The sequence below is a fragment of the Vombatus ursinus genome, unplaced genomic scaffold, assembly GCF_900497805.2.
Source record: "Vombatus ursinus unplaced genomic scaffold, bare-nosed wombat genome assembly UNPS02008996.1, whole genome shotgun sequence".
Lineage (NCBI taxonomy): Eukaryota > Metazoa > Chordata > Mammalia > Diprotodontia > Vombatidae > Vombatus > Vombatus ursinus.
The window spans coordinates 707,549-725,243 of record NW_020948774.1 but is presented as its reverse complement, the minus strand read 5'-3'; the positions used below and the strand labels follow the sequence as shown (position 1 = coordinate 725,243).

The 17,695-nt window shown below is 42.8% G+C and overlaps 1 protein-coding gene across 1 annotated transcript in view; it reads left to right on the top strand.

Moving 5' to 3' along the window:
• The first annotated feature begins 7,229 nt into the window (after positions 1-7,229).
• Positions 7,230-17,695, top strand: part of LOC114034511 (mitochondrial dicarboxylate carrier-like) — a 30,933-nt gene continuing 20,467 nt past the window's right edge. The window contains exon 1 of the mRNA XM_027850234.1: positions 7,230-7,388. Coding sequence (XP_027706035.1) covers positions 7,299-7,388 — 90 coding nt within the window. The 5' untranslated portion in view covers positions 7,230-7,298. The remainder of the gene's footprint in view (positions 7,389-17,695) is intronic.

The window sequence follows — 17,695 nt, the reverse complement described above, 5'->3', positions numbered from 1 at the left end:
ATTCGCTATTTTCATTACATCTTTTTGAGTCTAAAACTTATACTAAGGAGAGAAAACAGCCTAAATGTTAATTGAACTCCCTCATTTTTTTATCTGTTATAGTGCCATCTAACCTAAGTAGCAGGCATATCCTTCCACTTTTCCCTGAGCTTCAAAACCAACCCTTTTTGTTCAATACCACTGATTCATTAATAGGGGTTTGGATATTGATTCTACTATTTTTTTGGTAACTTTTTTTTTTAAAGAATGAGATACTTATTTTTTTTATAATAACTTTTTTTATTTTTAGTTTTTAACATTCACTTCCATAAGATTTTTAGTTTTAAATTTTCCCCGTCTCGTCTCCCCCTTTCCTAAGACAGCATGTAATCTGATATAGGCTCTACTTAATACCTTCATATTAAGCATATTTTCACATTAGTCATGATGTATAGAAGAATTAGAACTAATGAGAGGAACCAAGGGAAGGAAGAAATAAAAGTAAACAACAAAAGAAAAGGAGAGCAAATAGTATACTTCCATCTGCATTCAGACTTCATGGTTCTTTTTCTGGATGTAGATAGCATTTTCCATCTTGAGTCTTTTGGAGTTGTCTTAGATCCTTGCATTGCTGAGAAGACCTAAGTCTAGCAAAGCCAGTCATTGCACAATGTGGCTGTTACTGTGTACAATGTTCTCCTGGTTCTGCTCATTTCACTCAGCATTAGTTCATATAAGTCTTTCCAGGTTTTTCTGAAGTCTGCTTGCTCATCATTTCTTATAGCACAATAATAATCCATTACATTCATATACCACAAATTGTTCAACCATTCCTCAATTGATGGGCATCCCCTCAATTTCTTTGATGATGCACTTATTTTTAAAAATCTATTGATGCCTTTTTTTTTAAACATAGTATTCATTTATGAATATAACCCTTTCCCCTCTTTCCTGTCTCGTAAGCCATCTCTTATAACAAAGATTTAAAAAGAAGGAAAAATGGACCTCAGCAAGATAACTCTCCCTACTTTTTAAGGTAGCATAAAATAAGGAATTTTATTTTTCTATCAGTCCAATTCTTAGGAAGTTCTTTCTCACGGAGGGGAAATCTGCTTCCCTTCAGATTTCACTCATTGGTCCCCTTGAAGCCATATAGAATGAATCTATTCTCTCTTCCTCATTACAACCTTTGAAATATTTGAAGAGACTAGCACATCTCCTTCCCCAAGCTAAGTATTCCTTCTTTTCTCATATAGAATTACTTCTTTTCAAAATGTATCCGCAGTTGAAGACAGCATGGCAGAAGTGGTCTGATCAAACTGAGTACAGGAGGACTCACCTCCTTTAATCTAGATAATATACCTCTATTAAATAGCAGCCTAAAGATTGCTTTAGGTTTGTTGGCTGCTTTAACTCCCTAGTGACTCTTCCATATGAGCTTACAGTCAACTAAAATTGACGTGCATTTTTAAAAATATAGGTCACCTTCACATTTTTTGTTAAATTAGTTTTTAATAGTTGAGGCCTATCTCTGACCTGCTGGAATCTATTTTGAATGAAAATCCTAGCTTCCAGCCCCAATAACTGGCCCTCTTAACACTGTAATCTGCAGATCTGAGAAAGCATTCCTACTATGTCAAGAAGCTTGATATAGTGGAAAGAGATCTGGAATTGGCTGGGGTCAAGAGACTCAGCTTCATATACCAGCTCGGAGCAAGATGTGTGACAACAGTCAAAACCAGTTAACTCCTCTGAGAGGAGCTGAGAGGGACCATGATATTAGCAGTGTCTACCTTCCTTGCATGATGCTTGTGAGCTCTCTGTTGTATTTAAATTCCTGTTTGATGTCTTTTTGATAAGTGTTGAATAGGACAAGACTAAGGATAGGGACCTGGAACACTCTTATTTGAGACAGCCAGTTAAAATTTAAAATGCCTCCTTCTTATTCTGTCCTTAGTAATTTTCTTGTAAACCTCAGGTTATTCTGAGCCTTGGCCTTATTGACATTATTTTTACCATTCCAGGCTTCTGTGTTTGTTCTTAGTAATAGTTACTCTATTTTCATCTTTAGTATATGTTCTTAAATCTTAGTTCATCAGAGAGTGCACCATAGAGCTATCCCCGGATTTCTTCAGATCTTCCCTCATCTCCTCTGCCTTATTTGTGATTTATTATTGGAATTTTATGTTATTTTTTGAGAGCCTCCATCCTCCTTGAGATATTTTGAGAGGCTCTGACCATGGGATCATACCTGTCTTCTCTGAACTTTATTATTTATACTCTTTGTATTGGTATTGGTAATATGTGTATATGCATATATGTCAATACAAAGAGTATGAATATACAGATGTACATATTATGGTATGTATGTGTACTGTGTATGGGATGTGTGTATACAAGTGTGTATGTATGTGCACACATATACATATGCCATAAGAATTGTTTCTAACTTGCTTCCCTGTTATTTTCTCCTAGACAACAATTCTGTGCTTGTTTTTTATGTGCCATACACATTTTTTCACTGCTATCATCTGGTTTAATGGTTTTGTCTGGGTTTGTTTTTCTCCCCAACTTTTTCAAAATTTTAAATTTTTCAGTTTTCTAACTCTTGCCAGGATCCCATCATTCTTGAAGCCTAAAGCATGGTTCACGTAAACAAACCCTATTTATCAACACCATCTAGGTAGCCTATTGTTCACTCCCTATATTATCCTTTGTCTCCCAAAATCTTCAACTGATTACTTTGCTTTGGAACCTTAGAGACAAACAATGAGAATAGCTCAGAAGTTTCCTAGGAGGGGCATGGTCAGTGAGGTTGGGCATGTTTTAGCCAAATAAAAAGCCAATTTTGTACAAAGAGATTTCACTTCTTCACTCCATCTTTGTTACTGTTAAAAGTCTGTGGAGCTTTAGTTCAGTGTTTGAATAATCAACTGGATAGAACAAAGTTGGACCAGCCCACTTCTTTCTGGTCTTCAGTTTTCTCATCTTTATTTTTTTATTTTTTTTTAGTTGGGCTATGGGGGTTAAGTGACTTGCCCCAGGGTCACACAGTTAGTAAGTGTTATGTGTCTGAGGCCGAATTTGAACTCAGGTCCTCCTGAATCCAGGGCTGGTGCTCTATCCACTGCGCCACCTAGCTGCCCCCAGTTTTCTCATCTTTCGAACAAGAGCTAGACGATTTCTTATGGTTCCTACCAGATTTGATGTGGTATGGTTTTATGATTGGCATGGTTGATAGAAAATAAGCTAAGAAGACATTCTGTGTGACCTGGGCAAGTCACTTAACGATGCAGTTCTCTAAGCACCTCTGAGACTCAAACTTGCAAAATAGGCACCAACTGGCCTGGATAAGGAGTTTCCTCACCTAGAACTTGCTTGTACCAGTCAATTCTTATGCTTATCCCCCATGATTCTTAGTTATTGAGAGTATAGATCTAGAATTTAAAGGTTCCTGGAAGAGATTATCTGGCTACCTAGTCACAGAATATACTTTTAATAATTATCTATTCCATTCACCTTATTTTTGCAAATGAGGGAATTAACCAAGAGAAGTGTAATGACTTGGCCAACATCACGCAGCTGAAACTGAACCAGTCCACCACCACCACTACTACTACTACTACTACTACTACTACTACTACTACTACTACTACTACTACTACTACTACTATTACCACCACCATCACCACCACACTGCCTTAGGCAAGCTCCTTCATTTTACAGAAGAGGAAATTGAGGTCCATAGAAGTAAAATGGCTTGCCCACAGTCATGCAATAATTTTAAGTGCCCAGAAATTATTTGCCTAATGCACTTTGATGTAAACTAATTGCTACAAAGCAAAGTCCCTTAAGAACAAGCACTATCATTCAGTGTTTAATTGGCCTCAGCCTTACTTGATTCAGCCATATATTCAGAAAATCTGTACCATTCAAAGTAATTGGGACCTAAAGAGGATTTGGGAATTTTAAATTTTACTTAAACTAATTCTTTGGGAATAGTAAGTCTTTAATTCCTTATTTATTTATTCCTCTTTATTTAGTGAGAAGAAACAGGTTAGACTAAGCTCTGATCAGCATCCCCATCCATGTTTTGGTGGGTAATCACTTCACCCTTTAATTGGGGCTGCCTTCTTGTGAATGGCTAGATTATTTTGCTACTAACTCCTGCCTATTGATTTTCTCAGAAGAAAGGCTCTGTATAAATTAGTTGGGCAGTACTGAAAGTCAACAGTGAGCCCTGTGGAGGGAGGTACATTTAGGTAAGATAATACATAAAGGTTATCAACATATTCACTAGGCTTCAAGACACAACAATACACGAAAACATTCTTGAGATCCCCTGATAACCCTAAGGAGATGAGAGAAGGCCTCATAGAGAAGGTGGCTTTGGAGTTGGGTTCTGAAGAAAGTCGTGATGGTTCTTCAGTCACTCCAGGCTAGGTAGGAATGTCAATTTGGTTTTGTTGGGGTAGGATATAATGACTTGGTACACATATCTGTGCACTTGGAGGGAGCTGAGGAGAGGCAGTATCCCTGAATATAGGCCCCTGCTTCTTATTTCCAGCCATCTATCCTGTACCAAGTTTCAGCTGCTTGTGGCTTTGCCCATGACTGTGATTAGTGGGGAGTTTCCTTTAGAAAGGAGCTATAAAAAGACAACCTTGGCAGCCACAGCCCTGTTCATGGTTTCAGACACAAAGCAGTAAGTTGCGTTTCCTGGTACGTCTTGGTAATCCCTTAAATTCAGCTTGATATTCTCAATATCCAGGACTTATTTGAGGTCCTGTAGAATAATGGGGCCATAGAATCTCTGTAATTTAGTAATGTCAGAGGTGATAACATGAGTAAGACAGTGAAACGCAAATTAAGGTAAAGCTGTGTACAGTGTGTTGTGCACATGGGAGGTAGGGGTGAAGGGGGAAGGTAGCCTGCTTGGGTTAGCTGAGCCTGTGGTTCAATACCTTGCCTCCCTTATGAGGTGGAGTCTTATTGGAAATTGAAAGGGGAGAAAGGAAGAATTTCAGTGAAAGGTCAAATACTCCCCAAATGGGCCTTCTGATGGAATAATAAAGAAGAGCTGCCATTAACATACTTCAAGAACTGATGATTTTATTGGTGTGGTTCCTTCCTTCTACTTGTGCAAACTTTTGACTCCACACCTTAGGAGACTTTATCAATAACTAATCAAAATTTGTCTGTTGGTCTGTTGATCACCTGGTGATGAGCCTGTCTAAACTTAGAACAGAAACATCATTGGCCTGTCTATGAAGCCTTCTATCGGACCTGCCAGAGCAGCCTTCCAGAATCCCCCACTTGTCACCTCACCGCCACAGTGAGGCAGTGGTGGAGGATCATATACTTAGCACTGAAAAGAATCTTCGGTATCAGCTGTTTATTCCAAGCCTTATTCTATATGAAACGGGCCCAGAGAATGAAGTGAGCAGCCCAAGAGGACAGATAACAGAACTGGATTAGAACCTCTTAGGACCTGACAATTTACAAAGTGCTTTCCTCCTAACTCTAGGAGCAAGGATTTGCAAATGAGGAAACATGGGGAAGATCGTGATGGTGAAGCCTACGTTCATATCAAACATTTATTAAGTACCTACTGTATGTCAAATACTGCAAGCACAGCCAATGGGGATACAAATAGGAAGGATGAAACAGTTTCTGTTATCTGCTAACAAGTTAGGGAGGAGTGACAAATGGCCCACCAAGGACTAGACTCACACTGTCTTGCTCTAAATCCTCTGTTCTTTGCACTATCCCAGACACTTTTGTTCTGTGTTGTTACTTTCCTGGAAAATTCAGAGTTTAAACTACCAGTATAGTGTTCCTGGTTGTTGAAATGGCATTGAAAAGAGATCAAACCAGGCTAAGGACAGAGAAGACATTTAGAGCTTTGGGATGCCTTAGCGATCATCGAGTCCCGCCACTTCATTTACAGTTGAGGAAACAGGTACTGAGAATTAAGCAATGCCTAAAATTACACAGTAAATAGGACCCTGAATCAAACCCACTGACTATCTGTGAAAGGCTCATTAATCCAGCACCCAGCATGTTACAAGTAATTTACCCAAGACCACAGGTAGCAAGTGACAGGACTAGGAATTGAATCGTGACCTTTCAGGTTCCAAAACTCCTTCCACAGCCTCAGGAGCTACCTTTCAAAGAGATGCTTTTCCCCAGTGCAAGGCTGCTTTACGTGGCCTGTTTAAAGCCAGCATCTTTTGAGGGAGGGTGGGGCCGACTTCACAAACTTTAGAGCCAATCCAAGCGGCTACAGGTGATAGGCAAGGTTCTAAGATACAGGAGAGGTAAGGCGAAGGCCATCAAGGAAGATAAGGGGACGTGTGGTCCTTAGATGTGAGCCACTTTGAGCTCCAACGCTATTGTCAAGGACCATTTATTGGGCGCCTACTGTGTGCCGAGCACTTTGTGTAGTAAGAAAGGAAAAAAGCCCTCACTTACCCCAGGAGCTCGCAATCCCACGCTCGGCGCTTGTTCAGTCGCGTCCGACTGTTCGTGACCCCGAGGACCACGCCACGCCACTGCTGGACACGGGGTTTTCTTGGCAAAGATACTGGAGTGGTTTGCCATTTCCTTCTCCAGTAGATTAAGGCAGACAGAGGTTAAATGAATTGCCCAATAAGTGTCTGAGGCCGGATTTGTACTAGGCTCAGTGCTCTACCCACTGAACCATCTAGCTACCTCCAATAATAAATATTTGTTGAATTTGACTGAATCGAGTGGGGGAGACAACGTGCAGCAACTGTGTACCAGGGGGAACCTTACGGAGGTAGCCTCGGAAGGAGGGCGCTAACCTTAAGGAGGACTGAAGGGTCTAGAAAACCAAACTGCCGCGTCCCCGAGACTGCCAGCCCCAAGAAGGAAGCACGGGGGTAACCTGGGCTCCCCCAGCACGCAGCCGCAGCGCACGTTCCGGCGCGGTGCCCTTGACCGCGGCCACCGGCTGCCGACCCCCGCCCCCGCCCCCGCCCCTGCCCCTCGGGCCCGGAGGCGCTGCCGCGGCCCCTTTAAGGCGCGCCGGGCCCTCGCCGCTTGAAGCCGGGCTCCTCTCGGCGGGGCGGGCCCGGCGGGGGCTGATCCTCCCGGACGCCGCGGCCCATTGGCTGCGAGGGGCGGCGGGCGGTGCTTTGAACCTGCTTCCCCTGAGCCCGAGCCGGAGCTGGGCCTCTCTCGCTGCGCCTTACCCCGTGCGCTGAGTGCTGTGCTCCGCCGGCTCGCGCTCGTCCCCGCTCTGGCCCGAGTAGCCCGGTGCAGCCCGGTGCGGCTCAGCCCCTCGCGGAACAGCCATGTCCAATAGGCGCGTGTCCCGCTGGTACTTTGGGGGGCTGGCCTCCTCCGGGGCCGCGTGCTGCACCCACCCGCTGGACCTGCTCAAGGTGAGCGGCACACCCGGTCCGGGATGCCGGAGGCCCGAGCTGCTGATCCGCACCCCGCACCCCCTCCTGGCCAGGGGTCCCCCAGAGCAGCCCCCACGCACTCCAGTGGTCAGGGTCCTCCCCTCCATCCTCCTCTCTGGCAGTCCCCGGGGTGGGAGGCTTGGGGTAGCTGAGGTGAGAAGGGAAGGGAACTAGCATTTACTAAATGCATACTATGGACTATGCACTGTACTATGCATTTAATAAATGTTATCTCATTTACTGGCAGGGCCTTGAGGAGGGCAAGAGAGCTGTCTGCCTCCTGGGAAGGTGGGGAGCCCTCAGGACTAGTGAGGTGCCCACACCAAAAGAAATGGAGAGGCTAAAGAGAGGTTGGGTGAGATTTTCCACTGCAGCTGCAGCATTTTAAGAGAGGGTTAAGTGGTGAAGAGTCAGTGGGGTCAGGCCCTCAGCTGTTAAAATAATCCCTTCCCCTTCCTTGAAGAATGTTTTCCTGTATCTGTACTTTTCAATACTGAGGGACAAGCCAGCCCAACCAATATGCTTTCTTTCCTTCCCCCCCTTTTTTCACCACTTGTGAAATGGTAACCTAGCTTCTCAGTCTTGCTGAGTCAGCTAATAAGCATTTATTAAGCACTCCTGTGTGCCTGAAAGAATGGTAACCATTCTGCCCCCAAATTCCCTCCTGGCGAAGCAACTTACTTAGGCAGAAGTAAAGTCAGCACGTGTATAAACAAAATTAAAAACCCAGACGAGGTCAGGAAAGGCTTCTTGAAGGAGGAGACACTGGAGCTGAGCCCAGAGAGGTAGGTAGGCTGGGAGAGCGTCCCAGGCATGGGGAAAACAGCCCATGCAAAGTTAAAGGGAGGAGGAGAGAGAATGTCCTGTGTTGGTGATGAAAGGGGAGCCGCAGGCAGTCTGGTTGAAGTGCCGAGTTTTCTTGAGGCTGAGTATGGTAATCAGCCTGGAGACATAGGTTGGCTCCTGTTTGTGAAAGGCTTTAAGTACTCAATCGAGAAGTTTGTATTTTATCTTTGAGACAGAGAAGCGCTTTGGGAGCAGAGAAGTGGTCAGACCAGCTGCATTCAGGGAGACTAATTGCGAAAGTCCAAGGGAGGAGTGATGGAGACCTGAACTAGGGTGGTCATGGTGTGAGTGGGGTGAAGGGAAGACTTGGCCACAGATTTAATGTTTCCAAACCATTCTTTCAGGCCTAGCTCATGTATCCCCTTTATTCATAAAGCCTAGATTATAAACTCCTTGAAGACAGGTACTAAGTAAATTGTCTCTCCTCCCCCCCAAAGCAGGCCTTGATTATATGGTAGGAGCACTCAGTAGCCTTTTGAATTGAATTGAATTGAATTCAGCTAGGATTTATTTAGCACCTACCCAGTGCTGAGCAAGTGGTTAGGTAGACCCTGAGGGCACAAAGTAAAAACATTACATTTTCTGTTTACATTCCCTTGAGGAGAAACATGTATACATATAAGGACATACACAATATTTATACAACGTCATTTCAAGAGACAGGGCACAGGTCTAATATGAAGGGAGATTTTTAAAATTTGGTTTTTTGGGGGTTACATTTTAAGTTCTGAACTGCCTCCCTCCTTCCCTTCCTCCTCCCCACTGTGAAGGGAAATTTATTAAAAATAGAGCAAGGATTCCAGAGAGTGCAGTGGAAGGGGGTAGAGAAGAGTGGTGTGGGGACACGTGGGGACGTTGGACTGAGAGAGCGGTGAGGTCAGGGAAGGGAAAAGAGCCACAATTTTAGCCTTACCCTCTCCGCATCAAGGGTAGTGTTGATTTAATTAGCAACCCATGAGAAAGTGGGGGAAGGGAAGGTGATCAATATGGCTGGGGTTGGTAGAGCCCTAGGGCCTGGCTATTTATGGAGAGAAGAGATTTGACATATTTTGAGATATTCAACTCCTCAACCTGATCAACTCTGCCCCAGTCATTTCTCATCTTTCCCTTTGGTAGGGGTGCCCGTGGAGGGTGTTTGTTCCCAGCTGAAATTGCAGATATGGAATACTAGAATCGAGGCCCAGAAAGGTTGGGTGAATAAGTGGGAGGGTCTGGATTAAAATCCAGGCCTTTTGATGCCATATTCACTCCATGTTCATTCCACTCACCTTAAAAAAGATAAACACCAGTATAGGAAAGCTTATATATGCTCAGGGCCAAATGAGAAGGACCTCAGAGAGCTCTCTTTTGGCTAGCATGATCTGAGGGCTGCAGTAAAGGAGATGGGACTTAAGATAGTCCTTGAAGGTCAGTATCACAAAATAGATAGGAAACTGATCTCTCAATCTAATCCCCTTAGAGGTCATCTAAACCCAGCATTTAAAACTGACCCTCAGAAGGCGATGTAGATTTGTTCAAAGTCACATGAGTGGAAGATCTAACAATTAAAACCAGCTGCCCTCAAAATCCAGAATTTTTTTTTCCATTAGACTTTGCCAGATGTTCCAGCCCATCAGTTATCTCTCACCACAAACCAGTTTGTTAACTATAAATTGTATTTAAAGCACTTTCTAATGTTAGCTTTTCCTCCTACTCCATTTTAAGCTCTAGGAGACTTTGGCTTCTCAGTTTGGGCTGAAAGAAAATGCCTCATTAACTTTCACCTACTTTCTTCAACCCTGCCTTGATTCTACCTAAACAGCTACAGTTTGGAAGGGCAAAGTTTTGGAAGGTCCTGAAGGGCAACTTTGAGGTCCTTGCAATTTAATTTATGACTCTCCAAGATTTACTGTCAGCTCTTTTTGCTGACTTTGTACCTTGGAGTGAGGGTTGAAGGTTTTCTTTGGGCTGTGACCCTTTTAGGGAACACCAGGTCTAAAGCAGATCACAGTAGCTTGTATATACTCAGTCACCTTGAATGAATGAATGAATATTTATTAAGGGCTTACTCTGTGCTAGGGGCAGCTAGGTGGCTTCCTGGATTGAGTGCTGGGCCTGGAGTCAGGAATTCAAATGTGGATTGAGACACTTAATTAGCTGTGTGACCCTGGGCAACTCACTTAACTCTGATTGCCTCCAAAAAAAAAAAGAGAGAGTCTTAACAGCTCCAGGATCTTTGCCAAGAAAACCCCAAATGGGGACATAGAGAATTGGACATGACTGAAAACGACTGAACAACAGCAACTATGTGCTAAACTGTGGGGGAGAGAAATACAGAATCAAAATAGCCCTTGTCCTCAAGGAGCTTAGAGTCTTATAGAGCTGACATTGTTAACCTTTTTTGTGTCATGGACTCCTTTGGCAGTGAAATCTGTGGACCCCTTCTCATAGTAATATTTTTTGTTAAATTTCAATTGGAGGTTAGTGAAAATTAAGGTGTTTTTTTTTCCCCTATCCGAGTTCACTGACCCCCTTAAATCTCTCCATAGAGCCTAGGTTAAAAACCCCCCTAATAGTCAAATCAGTAAGCATTTTATTAAATGCCTACTATGTGTCTGGCACTGTAGATATAAAGAAAGGCAAAAAACCAGCCACTGTTCTCAGGAGTTCACAGTCTAATGGGGAATAAAATATGCAAACAAACTATTTACAAGCAGGATATATACAGGATAAACTGGGTGGGGATTGGGAGGGAGAAATCTCAGAATAAGTACTTACAGTCTAATGGGGAATACAATATCCAGATAATTATGTCCAAACAGGATAAACAGGGGATAACCTCAGAAGGAGGGTGATTAAGACCTGGGAAAGACTTCTTGAAAAAAGTGTGCTTTTGGGGGCAGGTCGGTGGCGAAGTGGATAGAGCACTGGCCCTGAAGTCAGGAGGACCTGAGTTCAAATTTGGCTGCAGACCAAACACTTGACACTTACTAGCTGTATGACCCTGGGCAAGTCACTTAACCTCAATTGCCTTAAAAAAAAAAAAACGTGCTTTTAGCCAAGACTTGAAGGAAGCCAGGAGAGAGCTGTGGTTAGGAAAGGGTGTTAGGGTTTGTGGCAAATTCCTGGGATTCTGAGGGGAACAATAGGGCTGTCTATTAGCCCATCCTTTGTGGAAACTATGGTAGTATTTGATTCCAGTCCTCCTGGATAAAGGTACAACGGGTAAGGGGGGGTGTAGGGGTGGACTTGGGCTGTGTACCTTGACTGGTAATCCAGGCAGTGAAGGATGGTAACATGCAGTCTGCAAACAGATTACTAACCAGAATGTGCCTGGTCAAGTGAACAGTTCCCTAGTTCCCTGGCCTGGTTCCTATGGGGCAGATTCTGTAACCTCCAGGCCCATAGTAACATTCTTGGGGCTGGACAGAGGCAGACAGTACCTCTAGTTCTTTGGGCTGGGGCTGCCTTCCGAGTGTTCTGTGCCTCTCTGTGCTGCAGAAGAACCGCCTAAAAGAGTCCCCAGTGCAAAGTCATGCTAATAAAAATAAAAGAACTGCAAGGAGTCTGAGATCAGAGTCCAACTCCCATGTTTTATGGGAACTTGTAAACGTGGAAGCCCGGAGAGAAGTCAACTTGTCCATTGTTTCACAGCTAGGTAATGATAATAATTGTGATTTTAATATAAGCACTCTAAGTTTGCAGAGCTCTTCACATGTAGTCAAGGGTCACAGGTGAGATCTGAACCCAGATCTTTCCACTCTGCTATGAGACTGAAATGAGAATTGTTATGTAAAGCACTTTACAACCTTTAAGTGCTCTGTTATTTTTTCCCCATCCTACTTCACTGACCCTTTAAACCTATCTACAAACCCCAGGTTAAGAATCTAATAGTCGGGGGCAGCTAGGTGGCGCGGTGGATAGAGCACTGGCCCTGGATTCAGAAGGACCCGAGTTCAAATTTGGCGTCGGACTCACAACACTTACTAGCAGTGTGACCCTGGGCAAGTCACTTAACCCCCATTGCCCAACCAAAAACAAACAAACAAAAAGAATCTAATAGTCAAATCAACAATAGGTGCCTACTATGTGCCAGGCAGGGGCAGCTAGGTGGGGCGAAGTAGATAGAGCGTCTGTCCCGGAGTCAGGAAGACTCTTCTTCCTGAATTCAAATCTGGCCTCAAACACTTAGTAGTTGTGGGACCCTGGGCAAGTCACTTCACCCTGTTTGCCTTGTTTTCCTCATCTATAAAATGAGCTGGAGAAGGAAATGGCAAACCACTCCAGAAAACCCCAAATGGGGTCATACATGGCTAAAAAATGACTGAACGTCATAATGTGCCGGGCAGAGGATGCAAAGAAAGGCAGAAAACCCGTCCCTGCTTTCAAGGACCTCACAGTCTAATGGGGAATACACTATGCAAACAACAATGTATGAGGAGGTTATATACACGATAAACTGGGAGGGGTGGGAGAGAGTAGGGGGTCATCTCAGAGTATGTGCCTACTAAGTGCCAGGCACAGAACAAAGAAAGGCATTTATGTGCCTAATTATTATTAATGTCAGAGCCAGGATTAGAGACCAAGTCAGATTTCAAGTTTATTTGTTTCTTTTTTTTTTTTTTTAATTAAAAACATCATAGGGTCATGGATCTAGAATTGGAAGGGAACTTGGAGGTCATCTAGTCCAACCCTTTCATTTTGCAGAAGAGGAAACTGAGGCCCAGGATGATTATATCACTTGCCCAACTGCAAGGATCATCATCAGAGATGGCATTTTGATGTTAAAGAGATGGCCGGTATTTTGGCCTCACTATCATTTTTCACCGATTTTTATGACAATCCCTCCCTCCCCTAGCCCTGAATCTTATAACAAGTGTGGTTAAGGCAAAGCAAGTCGGCATTCAGCATCCTTTCTGCAGTACCTGCATTGCCTGGGAATTGTAGCAGAGCCAAAATGACTTAAAAATCCGTGTTCTAAATTATGAATTTTTGTACCAAAAGATTAGGATCTAGGATTCTGGGAGAGGCAGGCAGCATGGCACACAGTCAATGAGGTGGGTACGTGGTGCGATGGGTACACCACTGGACCTTCAGTCAGAAAGATCTGGGTTCAAGTCCAGACTCACACACTTAATTAATTGTGTGATGCTGGGAAAGTCACTTATCCTCTTGTCTACCTTAGTAGGTCATATCTGCAAAATGGGTTGAATATAGCATCTATCTCCCAGGGTTGTTGTGAGGATGAAATGAGATCATATTTGTAAATTTTGTAACAAATCATTAGCTGCTAATATAAATAAAATTTAGAGGTATTATTGTTATATCATCATTATCCTCATCATCATCAGAGTTATCAGAGGACCTAGGTCCAAATCATACTTCTCATGTGTGACCCTCAGCAAATCACCTCCCCAACCTTGAGCCTCAGTTTCTTCATCTCTAAAATGAAGGGTTTTATTTTAGGAAGAGTGGAGGGAAGGGAAGGAGGGAGGAAAATTTAGAACTCAAAGTCTTGTAAAAATGAATGCTAAAAGTTATCTTTATATATAATTGGAAAAATACTATTTAAAAAAATAAAATAAAATAAAGGGTTGTGGTAGTATTTGATTATGGGAGAACTGTAATCAGATTCTACCTACCATACAGTGCCATAGCTTCCAGAAAGGTTGGGTTGACCTCATCCCAGGAATGGCCAGACCATGACACCCTCCCTTAACTATAAGTCCCTCTTGACTTCCTTCAAGTCTTAGCTAAAGGCTCGAGTTCTTCAAGAAGATGGATTTAAATGTACTTTGTGGTGCTTCCCAGCTCTAAATCCGTCATTGTGACTCTAATTATGAGTTCCTAAAGGGCAGGGTGCATCTTTGTGCTCTCTACCACATGGTACTTTGCACCTAAAACCTTTGGTATTTAATAAATACTGATTAAATTTTTAAAAAAATAAGTAATTCTATTTGAGGTGGGGTGGGAGGTAGGAGAGGTGATTTTACTAAGTGGGTCTGCATTTAAGTAATAACCAAAGTCTTGTCACATGTAGAAACTGATGACATTTCCTTTTGGAACTAGGAGGTATTCACTCAGTATTATAGTAGTAGTGGGTGGATGCTTTTCAAAAGGAGACTTTTTTTAGGCAAAAATGTATGTAGGGGGAAAGAAGACAGGGGTTTCTTTTGTTGTCTTCCGTGGCCAGCCAAGAGTTTGTTTCCCATCTGTTTTTCACTGTGTTCTCTCAGAAAAGGTCAGATGGGAGCTTGGATGATAATTTCCAGAAATGGCTATAATGTAAAAGAGAAAGGTGTCTTCTGATAAAACTTATTTTAAAATTAAAAAGGTTGGACAAATATAGGTAGTTAAAACCTATCTTATCCAAACTCTGTTGTTCTCAGATCCTGCCATCCTAGAAAATCTTAGAAAATCTACATTTTCCTGAGCATTTATTAGTTTTCCTTTATTATGGACTCAATTATCACTGAACACAAACATTCTGGTATACAAAGAATAAAAGAAGGTTGTACATGAAACTGTGAACTTTTAAAGTGTACATTAGCTCGATGGGAGCAGAACGAGCTGACTCTCCTGGCTTGGGGGTTGATCTGGGGCTGCTGCTGTCTCTATCATGAGCAGCAGCTGGAAATGTGATGGACCAGAGTGGTTCAGTAGCTACTGGAGTATTGGGAGGGGGGGTAGGGAGCCCTCTTCATCAGCTACTGTATTTACTTCTCAGGTTGTCCTGATCTGTATCTGGCTACTAGACCCAGATGGCTCTGCAGGAGAAAGTGAGGCTGATGACTTTGCACAGCCATCTCTCACTTAAATCCAATTCGCCAGCATGTCATGGCCCTCTTTAAGAACAAAGAACAGGGGCAGCTAGGTGGCACAGTGGATAGAGCACCGGCACTGGATTCGGGAGGACCTGAGTTCAAATATGGCCTCATACACATAACACTTACTAGCTGTGTGACCCTAGGGAAGTCACTTAACCCCATTGCCTAACCAAAAAATAAAAAAATAAGAACAGACAAACAGCAGATAGGTTTGCTTGGATTTTATCTTAATGAAAGTGTTTTTATTTTTTTATCTCATTTTATAAATACACTATGAATTACATCAACATCACTAATTTCATTTATTACTAAAACATGCAGTTGTAAGATACATATGACATGATACTTTGTACATGCTAAAATACCTGGTGCTCATTTTTGAAAAACAAAATTTAAGGCAATAAAAAGAATTCTGAACTCTTTATTAGAGAGCTAAAGAGTGAATTTGGTCTATCCTAGTAAATTTTGCAGTGTATTAGAAAGCTGTTAACTTAAAAAAAAAATTACCAAAGCTATATAACAAGCTGTGAAGTCCCCAGATGTGAAGTAGTTCCCATTCGTAAAGGTAATCATGGATACGTTTAGGAAACATTTTTGCTGTATAGGCAACAGCTATCAACAATAACCAAAAAGAACCCTTTAAAATTATTTTATTTAGCATAAGCTTGTGAGTCCTGGATATTTATCTTGCAATTCAGAGTTATTGCAAGGAGCACTGAAACAGTAACACTCAAGAAACGTGTGCGCTAGTTCTGTTCTGCCATTAACAGCTGTGATTGATATAGGACAAATTGTTATTGTTGTTGAGTCATTTCAGTCATGCCCGACTCTTCGTGGCCCCATTTGGGGCTTTCTTGGCGAAGATACTGGAGTGGTTCATCATTTCCTTCTCCAGCTCATTTTATAGAAGAGAAAACTGAGGCCAACAGGGTGAAGTGACTTACCCAGAGTAATGCAGCTATTAAGTGCCTGTGGCCAGATTTGAACTCTGTCCTTCTGACTCCAGGCTTAGATCTCAATTCACTGCACTACCGAGCTACCCGTAGGACAAATTACTTACCCTCTTTTAGTCTCCGTTGTTATAGAACCCCTGTAAAATAATAGGTTTGTATTAAGTAATCTGAGTTCCTTTTCAACTCCATGATTATTTTCCTCATTGTCAAAGCCACTTGGGTGTGCTGTATTTTCCACACGTATTTGTCTTACCAGTTGTAAATATTATTCCGTATTCCAAAATGGTTTCCTTGACTTGTTACCCTGAGTTTTTCTTTTTAGTTTAAAAATTAGTTGTGAAGAAAAACTTTCTGACAACTGGCTATCTACAAGTAGAGTCGGTTGTCTCAGGATATTGTAAATTCCTCTTCATTGGAGGTCTTTAAGTTGGAGGCTGTACAACCTTGGAATTCTTTTTCAGGTGTGGTGGGTTGGATTAGATGACTTCTAAGGTGGAGTGGGCAGCTAGGTGGCGCCATAGTGCATAGAGTGATGGGCCAGGAGTCAGGAAACCTTTCTGAGTTCAAATGTGACCTCAGACACTTACTCACTTCATGACCCAGGGCAAGTCACTCAACCCTGGTTGCCTCAGTTTCCTCATATAGAAAATGAGCTGGAGAAGGAAATGGAAAATCACCCTAGTTATCTTTGCCAAGAAAACCTCAGATGGGGTCATGATGAGTCAGACATGGCTAAAACAACTGAACAGCAACAAAGAAATGAGAATCTTAGAATGATGATTTGGGAACTAAAAGTGGGAGAGAAGAGGGGGTCAGGGGAAGAAAGCTTTTGTGGAGTTCTGTAGCTCAGTGATTTGAGGACATTAAAGAAGTTCTGTTTGTAAATAGGTTACAGATACTTAGGGGAAGAGGGTTGCTACGGAATTTTTTTAGGTGTGTATCCGTAAGACCTGGTCTGTGGTCTCTGCCTAAAGGGTTTTATATTTTGTAAAACTCCAGTACATTTTCATAATGTGGAACTCTGGTATGTGCTGTCAACTGGACGGGAACCTGCCTCTTATCTGTGGGTGGCCAGAGCTGAGCAAGCGTTTCCTCACTTTGGAATTAAACTTCTGTTTGTGTCCTGACTCTCCTGTCTGTAGCCTGCTCTGCCCAGCTCCTGAGAAGGAGGGCTTAACGTGCCGGGGCAAAGGCAGTGCTTTATATGCATAAATGGGATGGACCGTGACTTAGTCATTCTTAGCCGTTCCCGCAGCAGATTCATGCCTGGACAATGCAGGAGTTCCTGGGTCCTCTGGAAACGGTCTCCAAATTGATTGTCTCACTGTGGGATACAGAACCAGAGTTAGCGTGGTGGTAGCAGGAGTGCAGTACAGGATTCGGTTCACTTAGCTGTTAAAAGAAACAAGGGTTGTGAGCATGTTAGAAGATGTGATAGATGGTTCCCAAGTCCCTGGGAAATAAGGGGAGCTCCATCTAAACAGTTATTGATCAATATGAAACATAAATCCCTCAGTGAACACCTGGTGCTGGTCAAAGCAATAGACTTTACCAGAGGCTGAGATCATCTAGAGCTCAAAGGATTGTTGTTATGCCAAGCTCAGGGCACAGCCTGCTTGCTGGGCCTTAGCTCTGGGAAACAGGGTGTCTCCAAATATCTTGACAGTGCAAATGAATCATA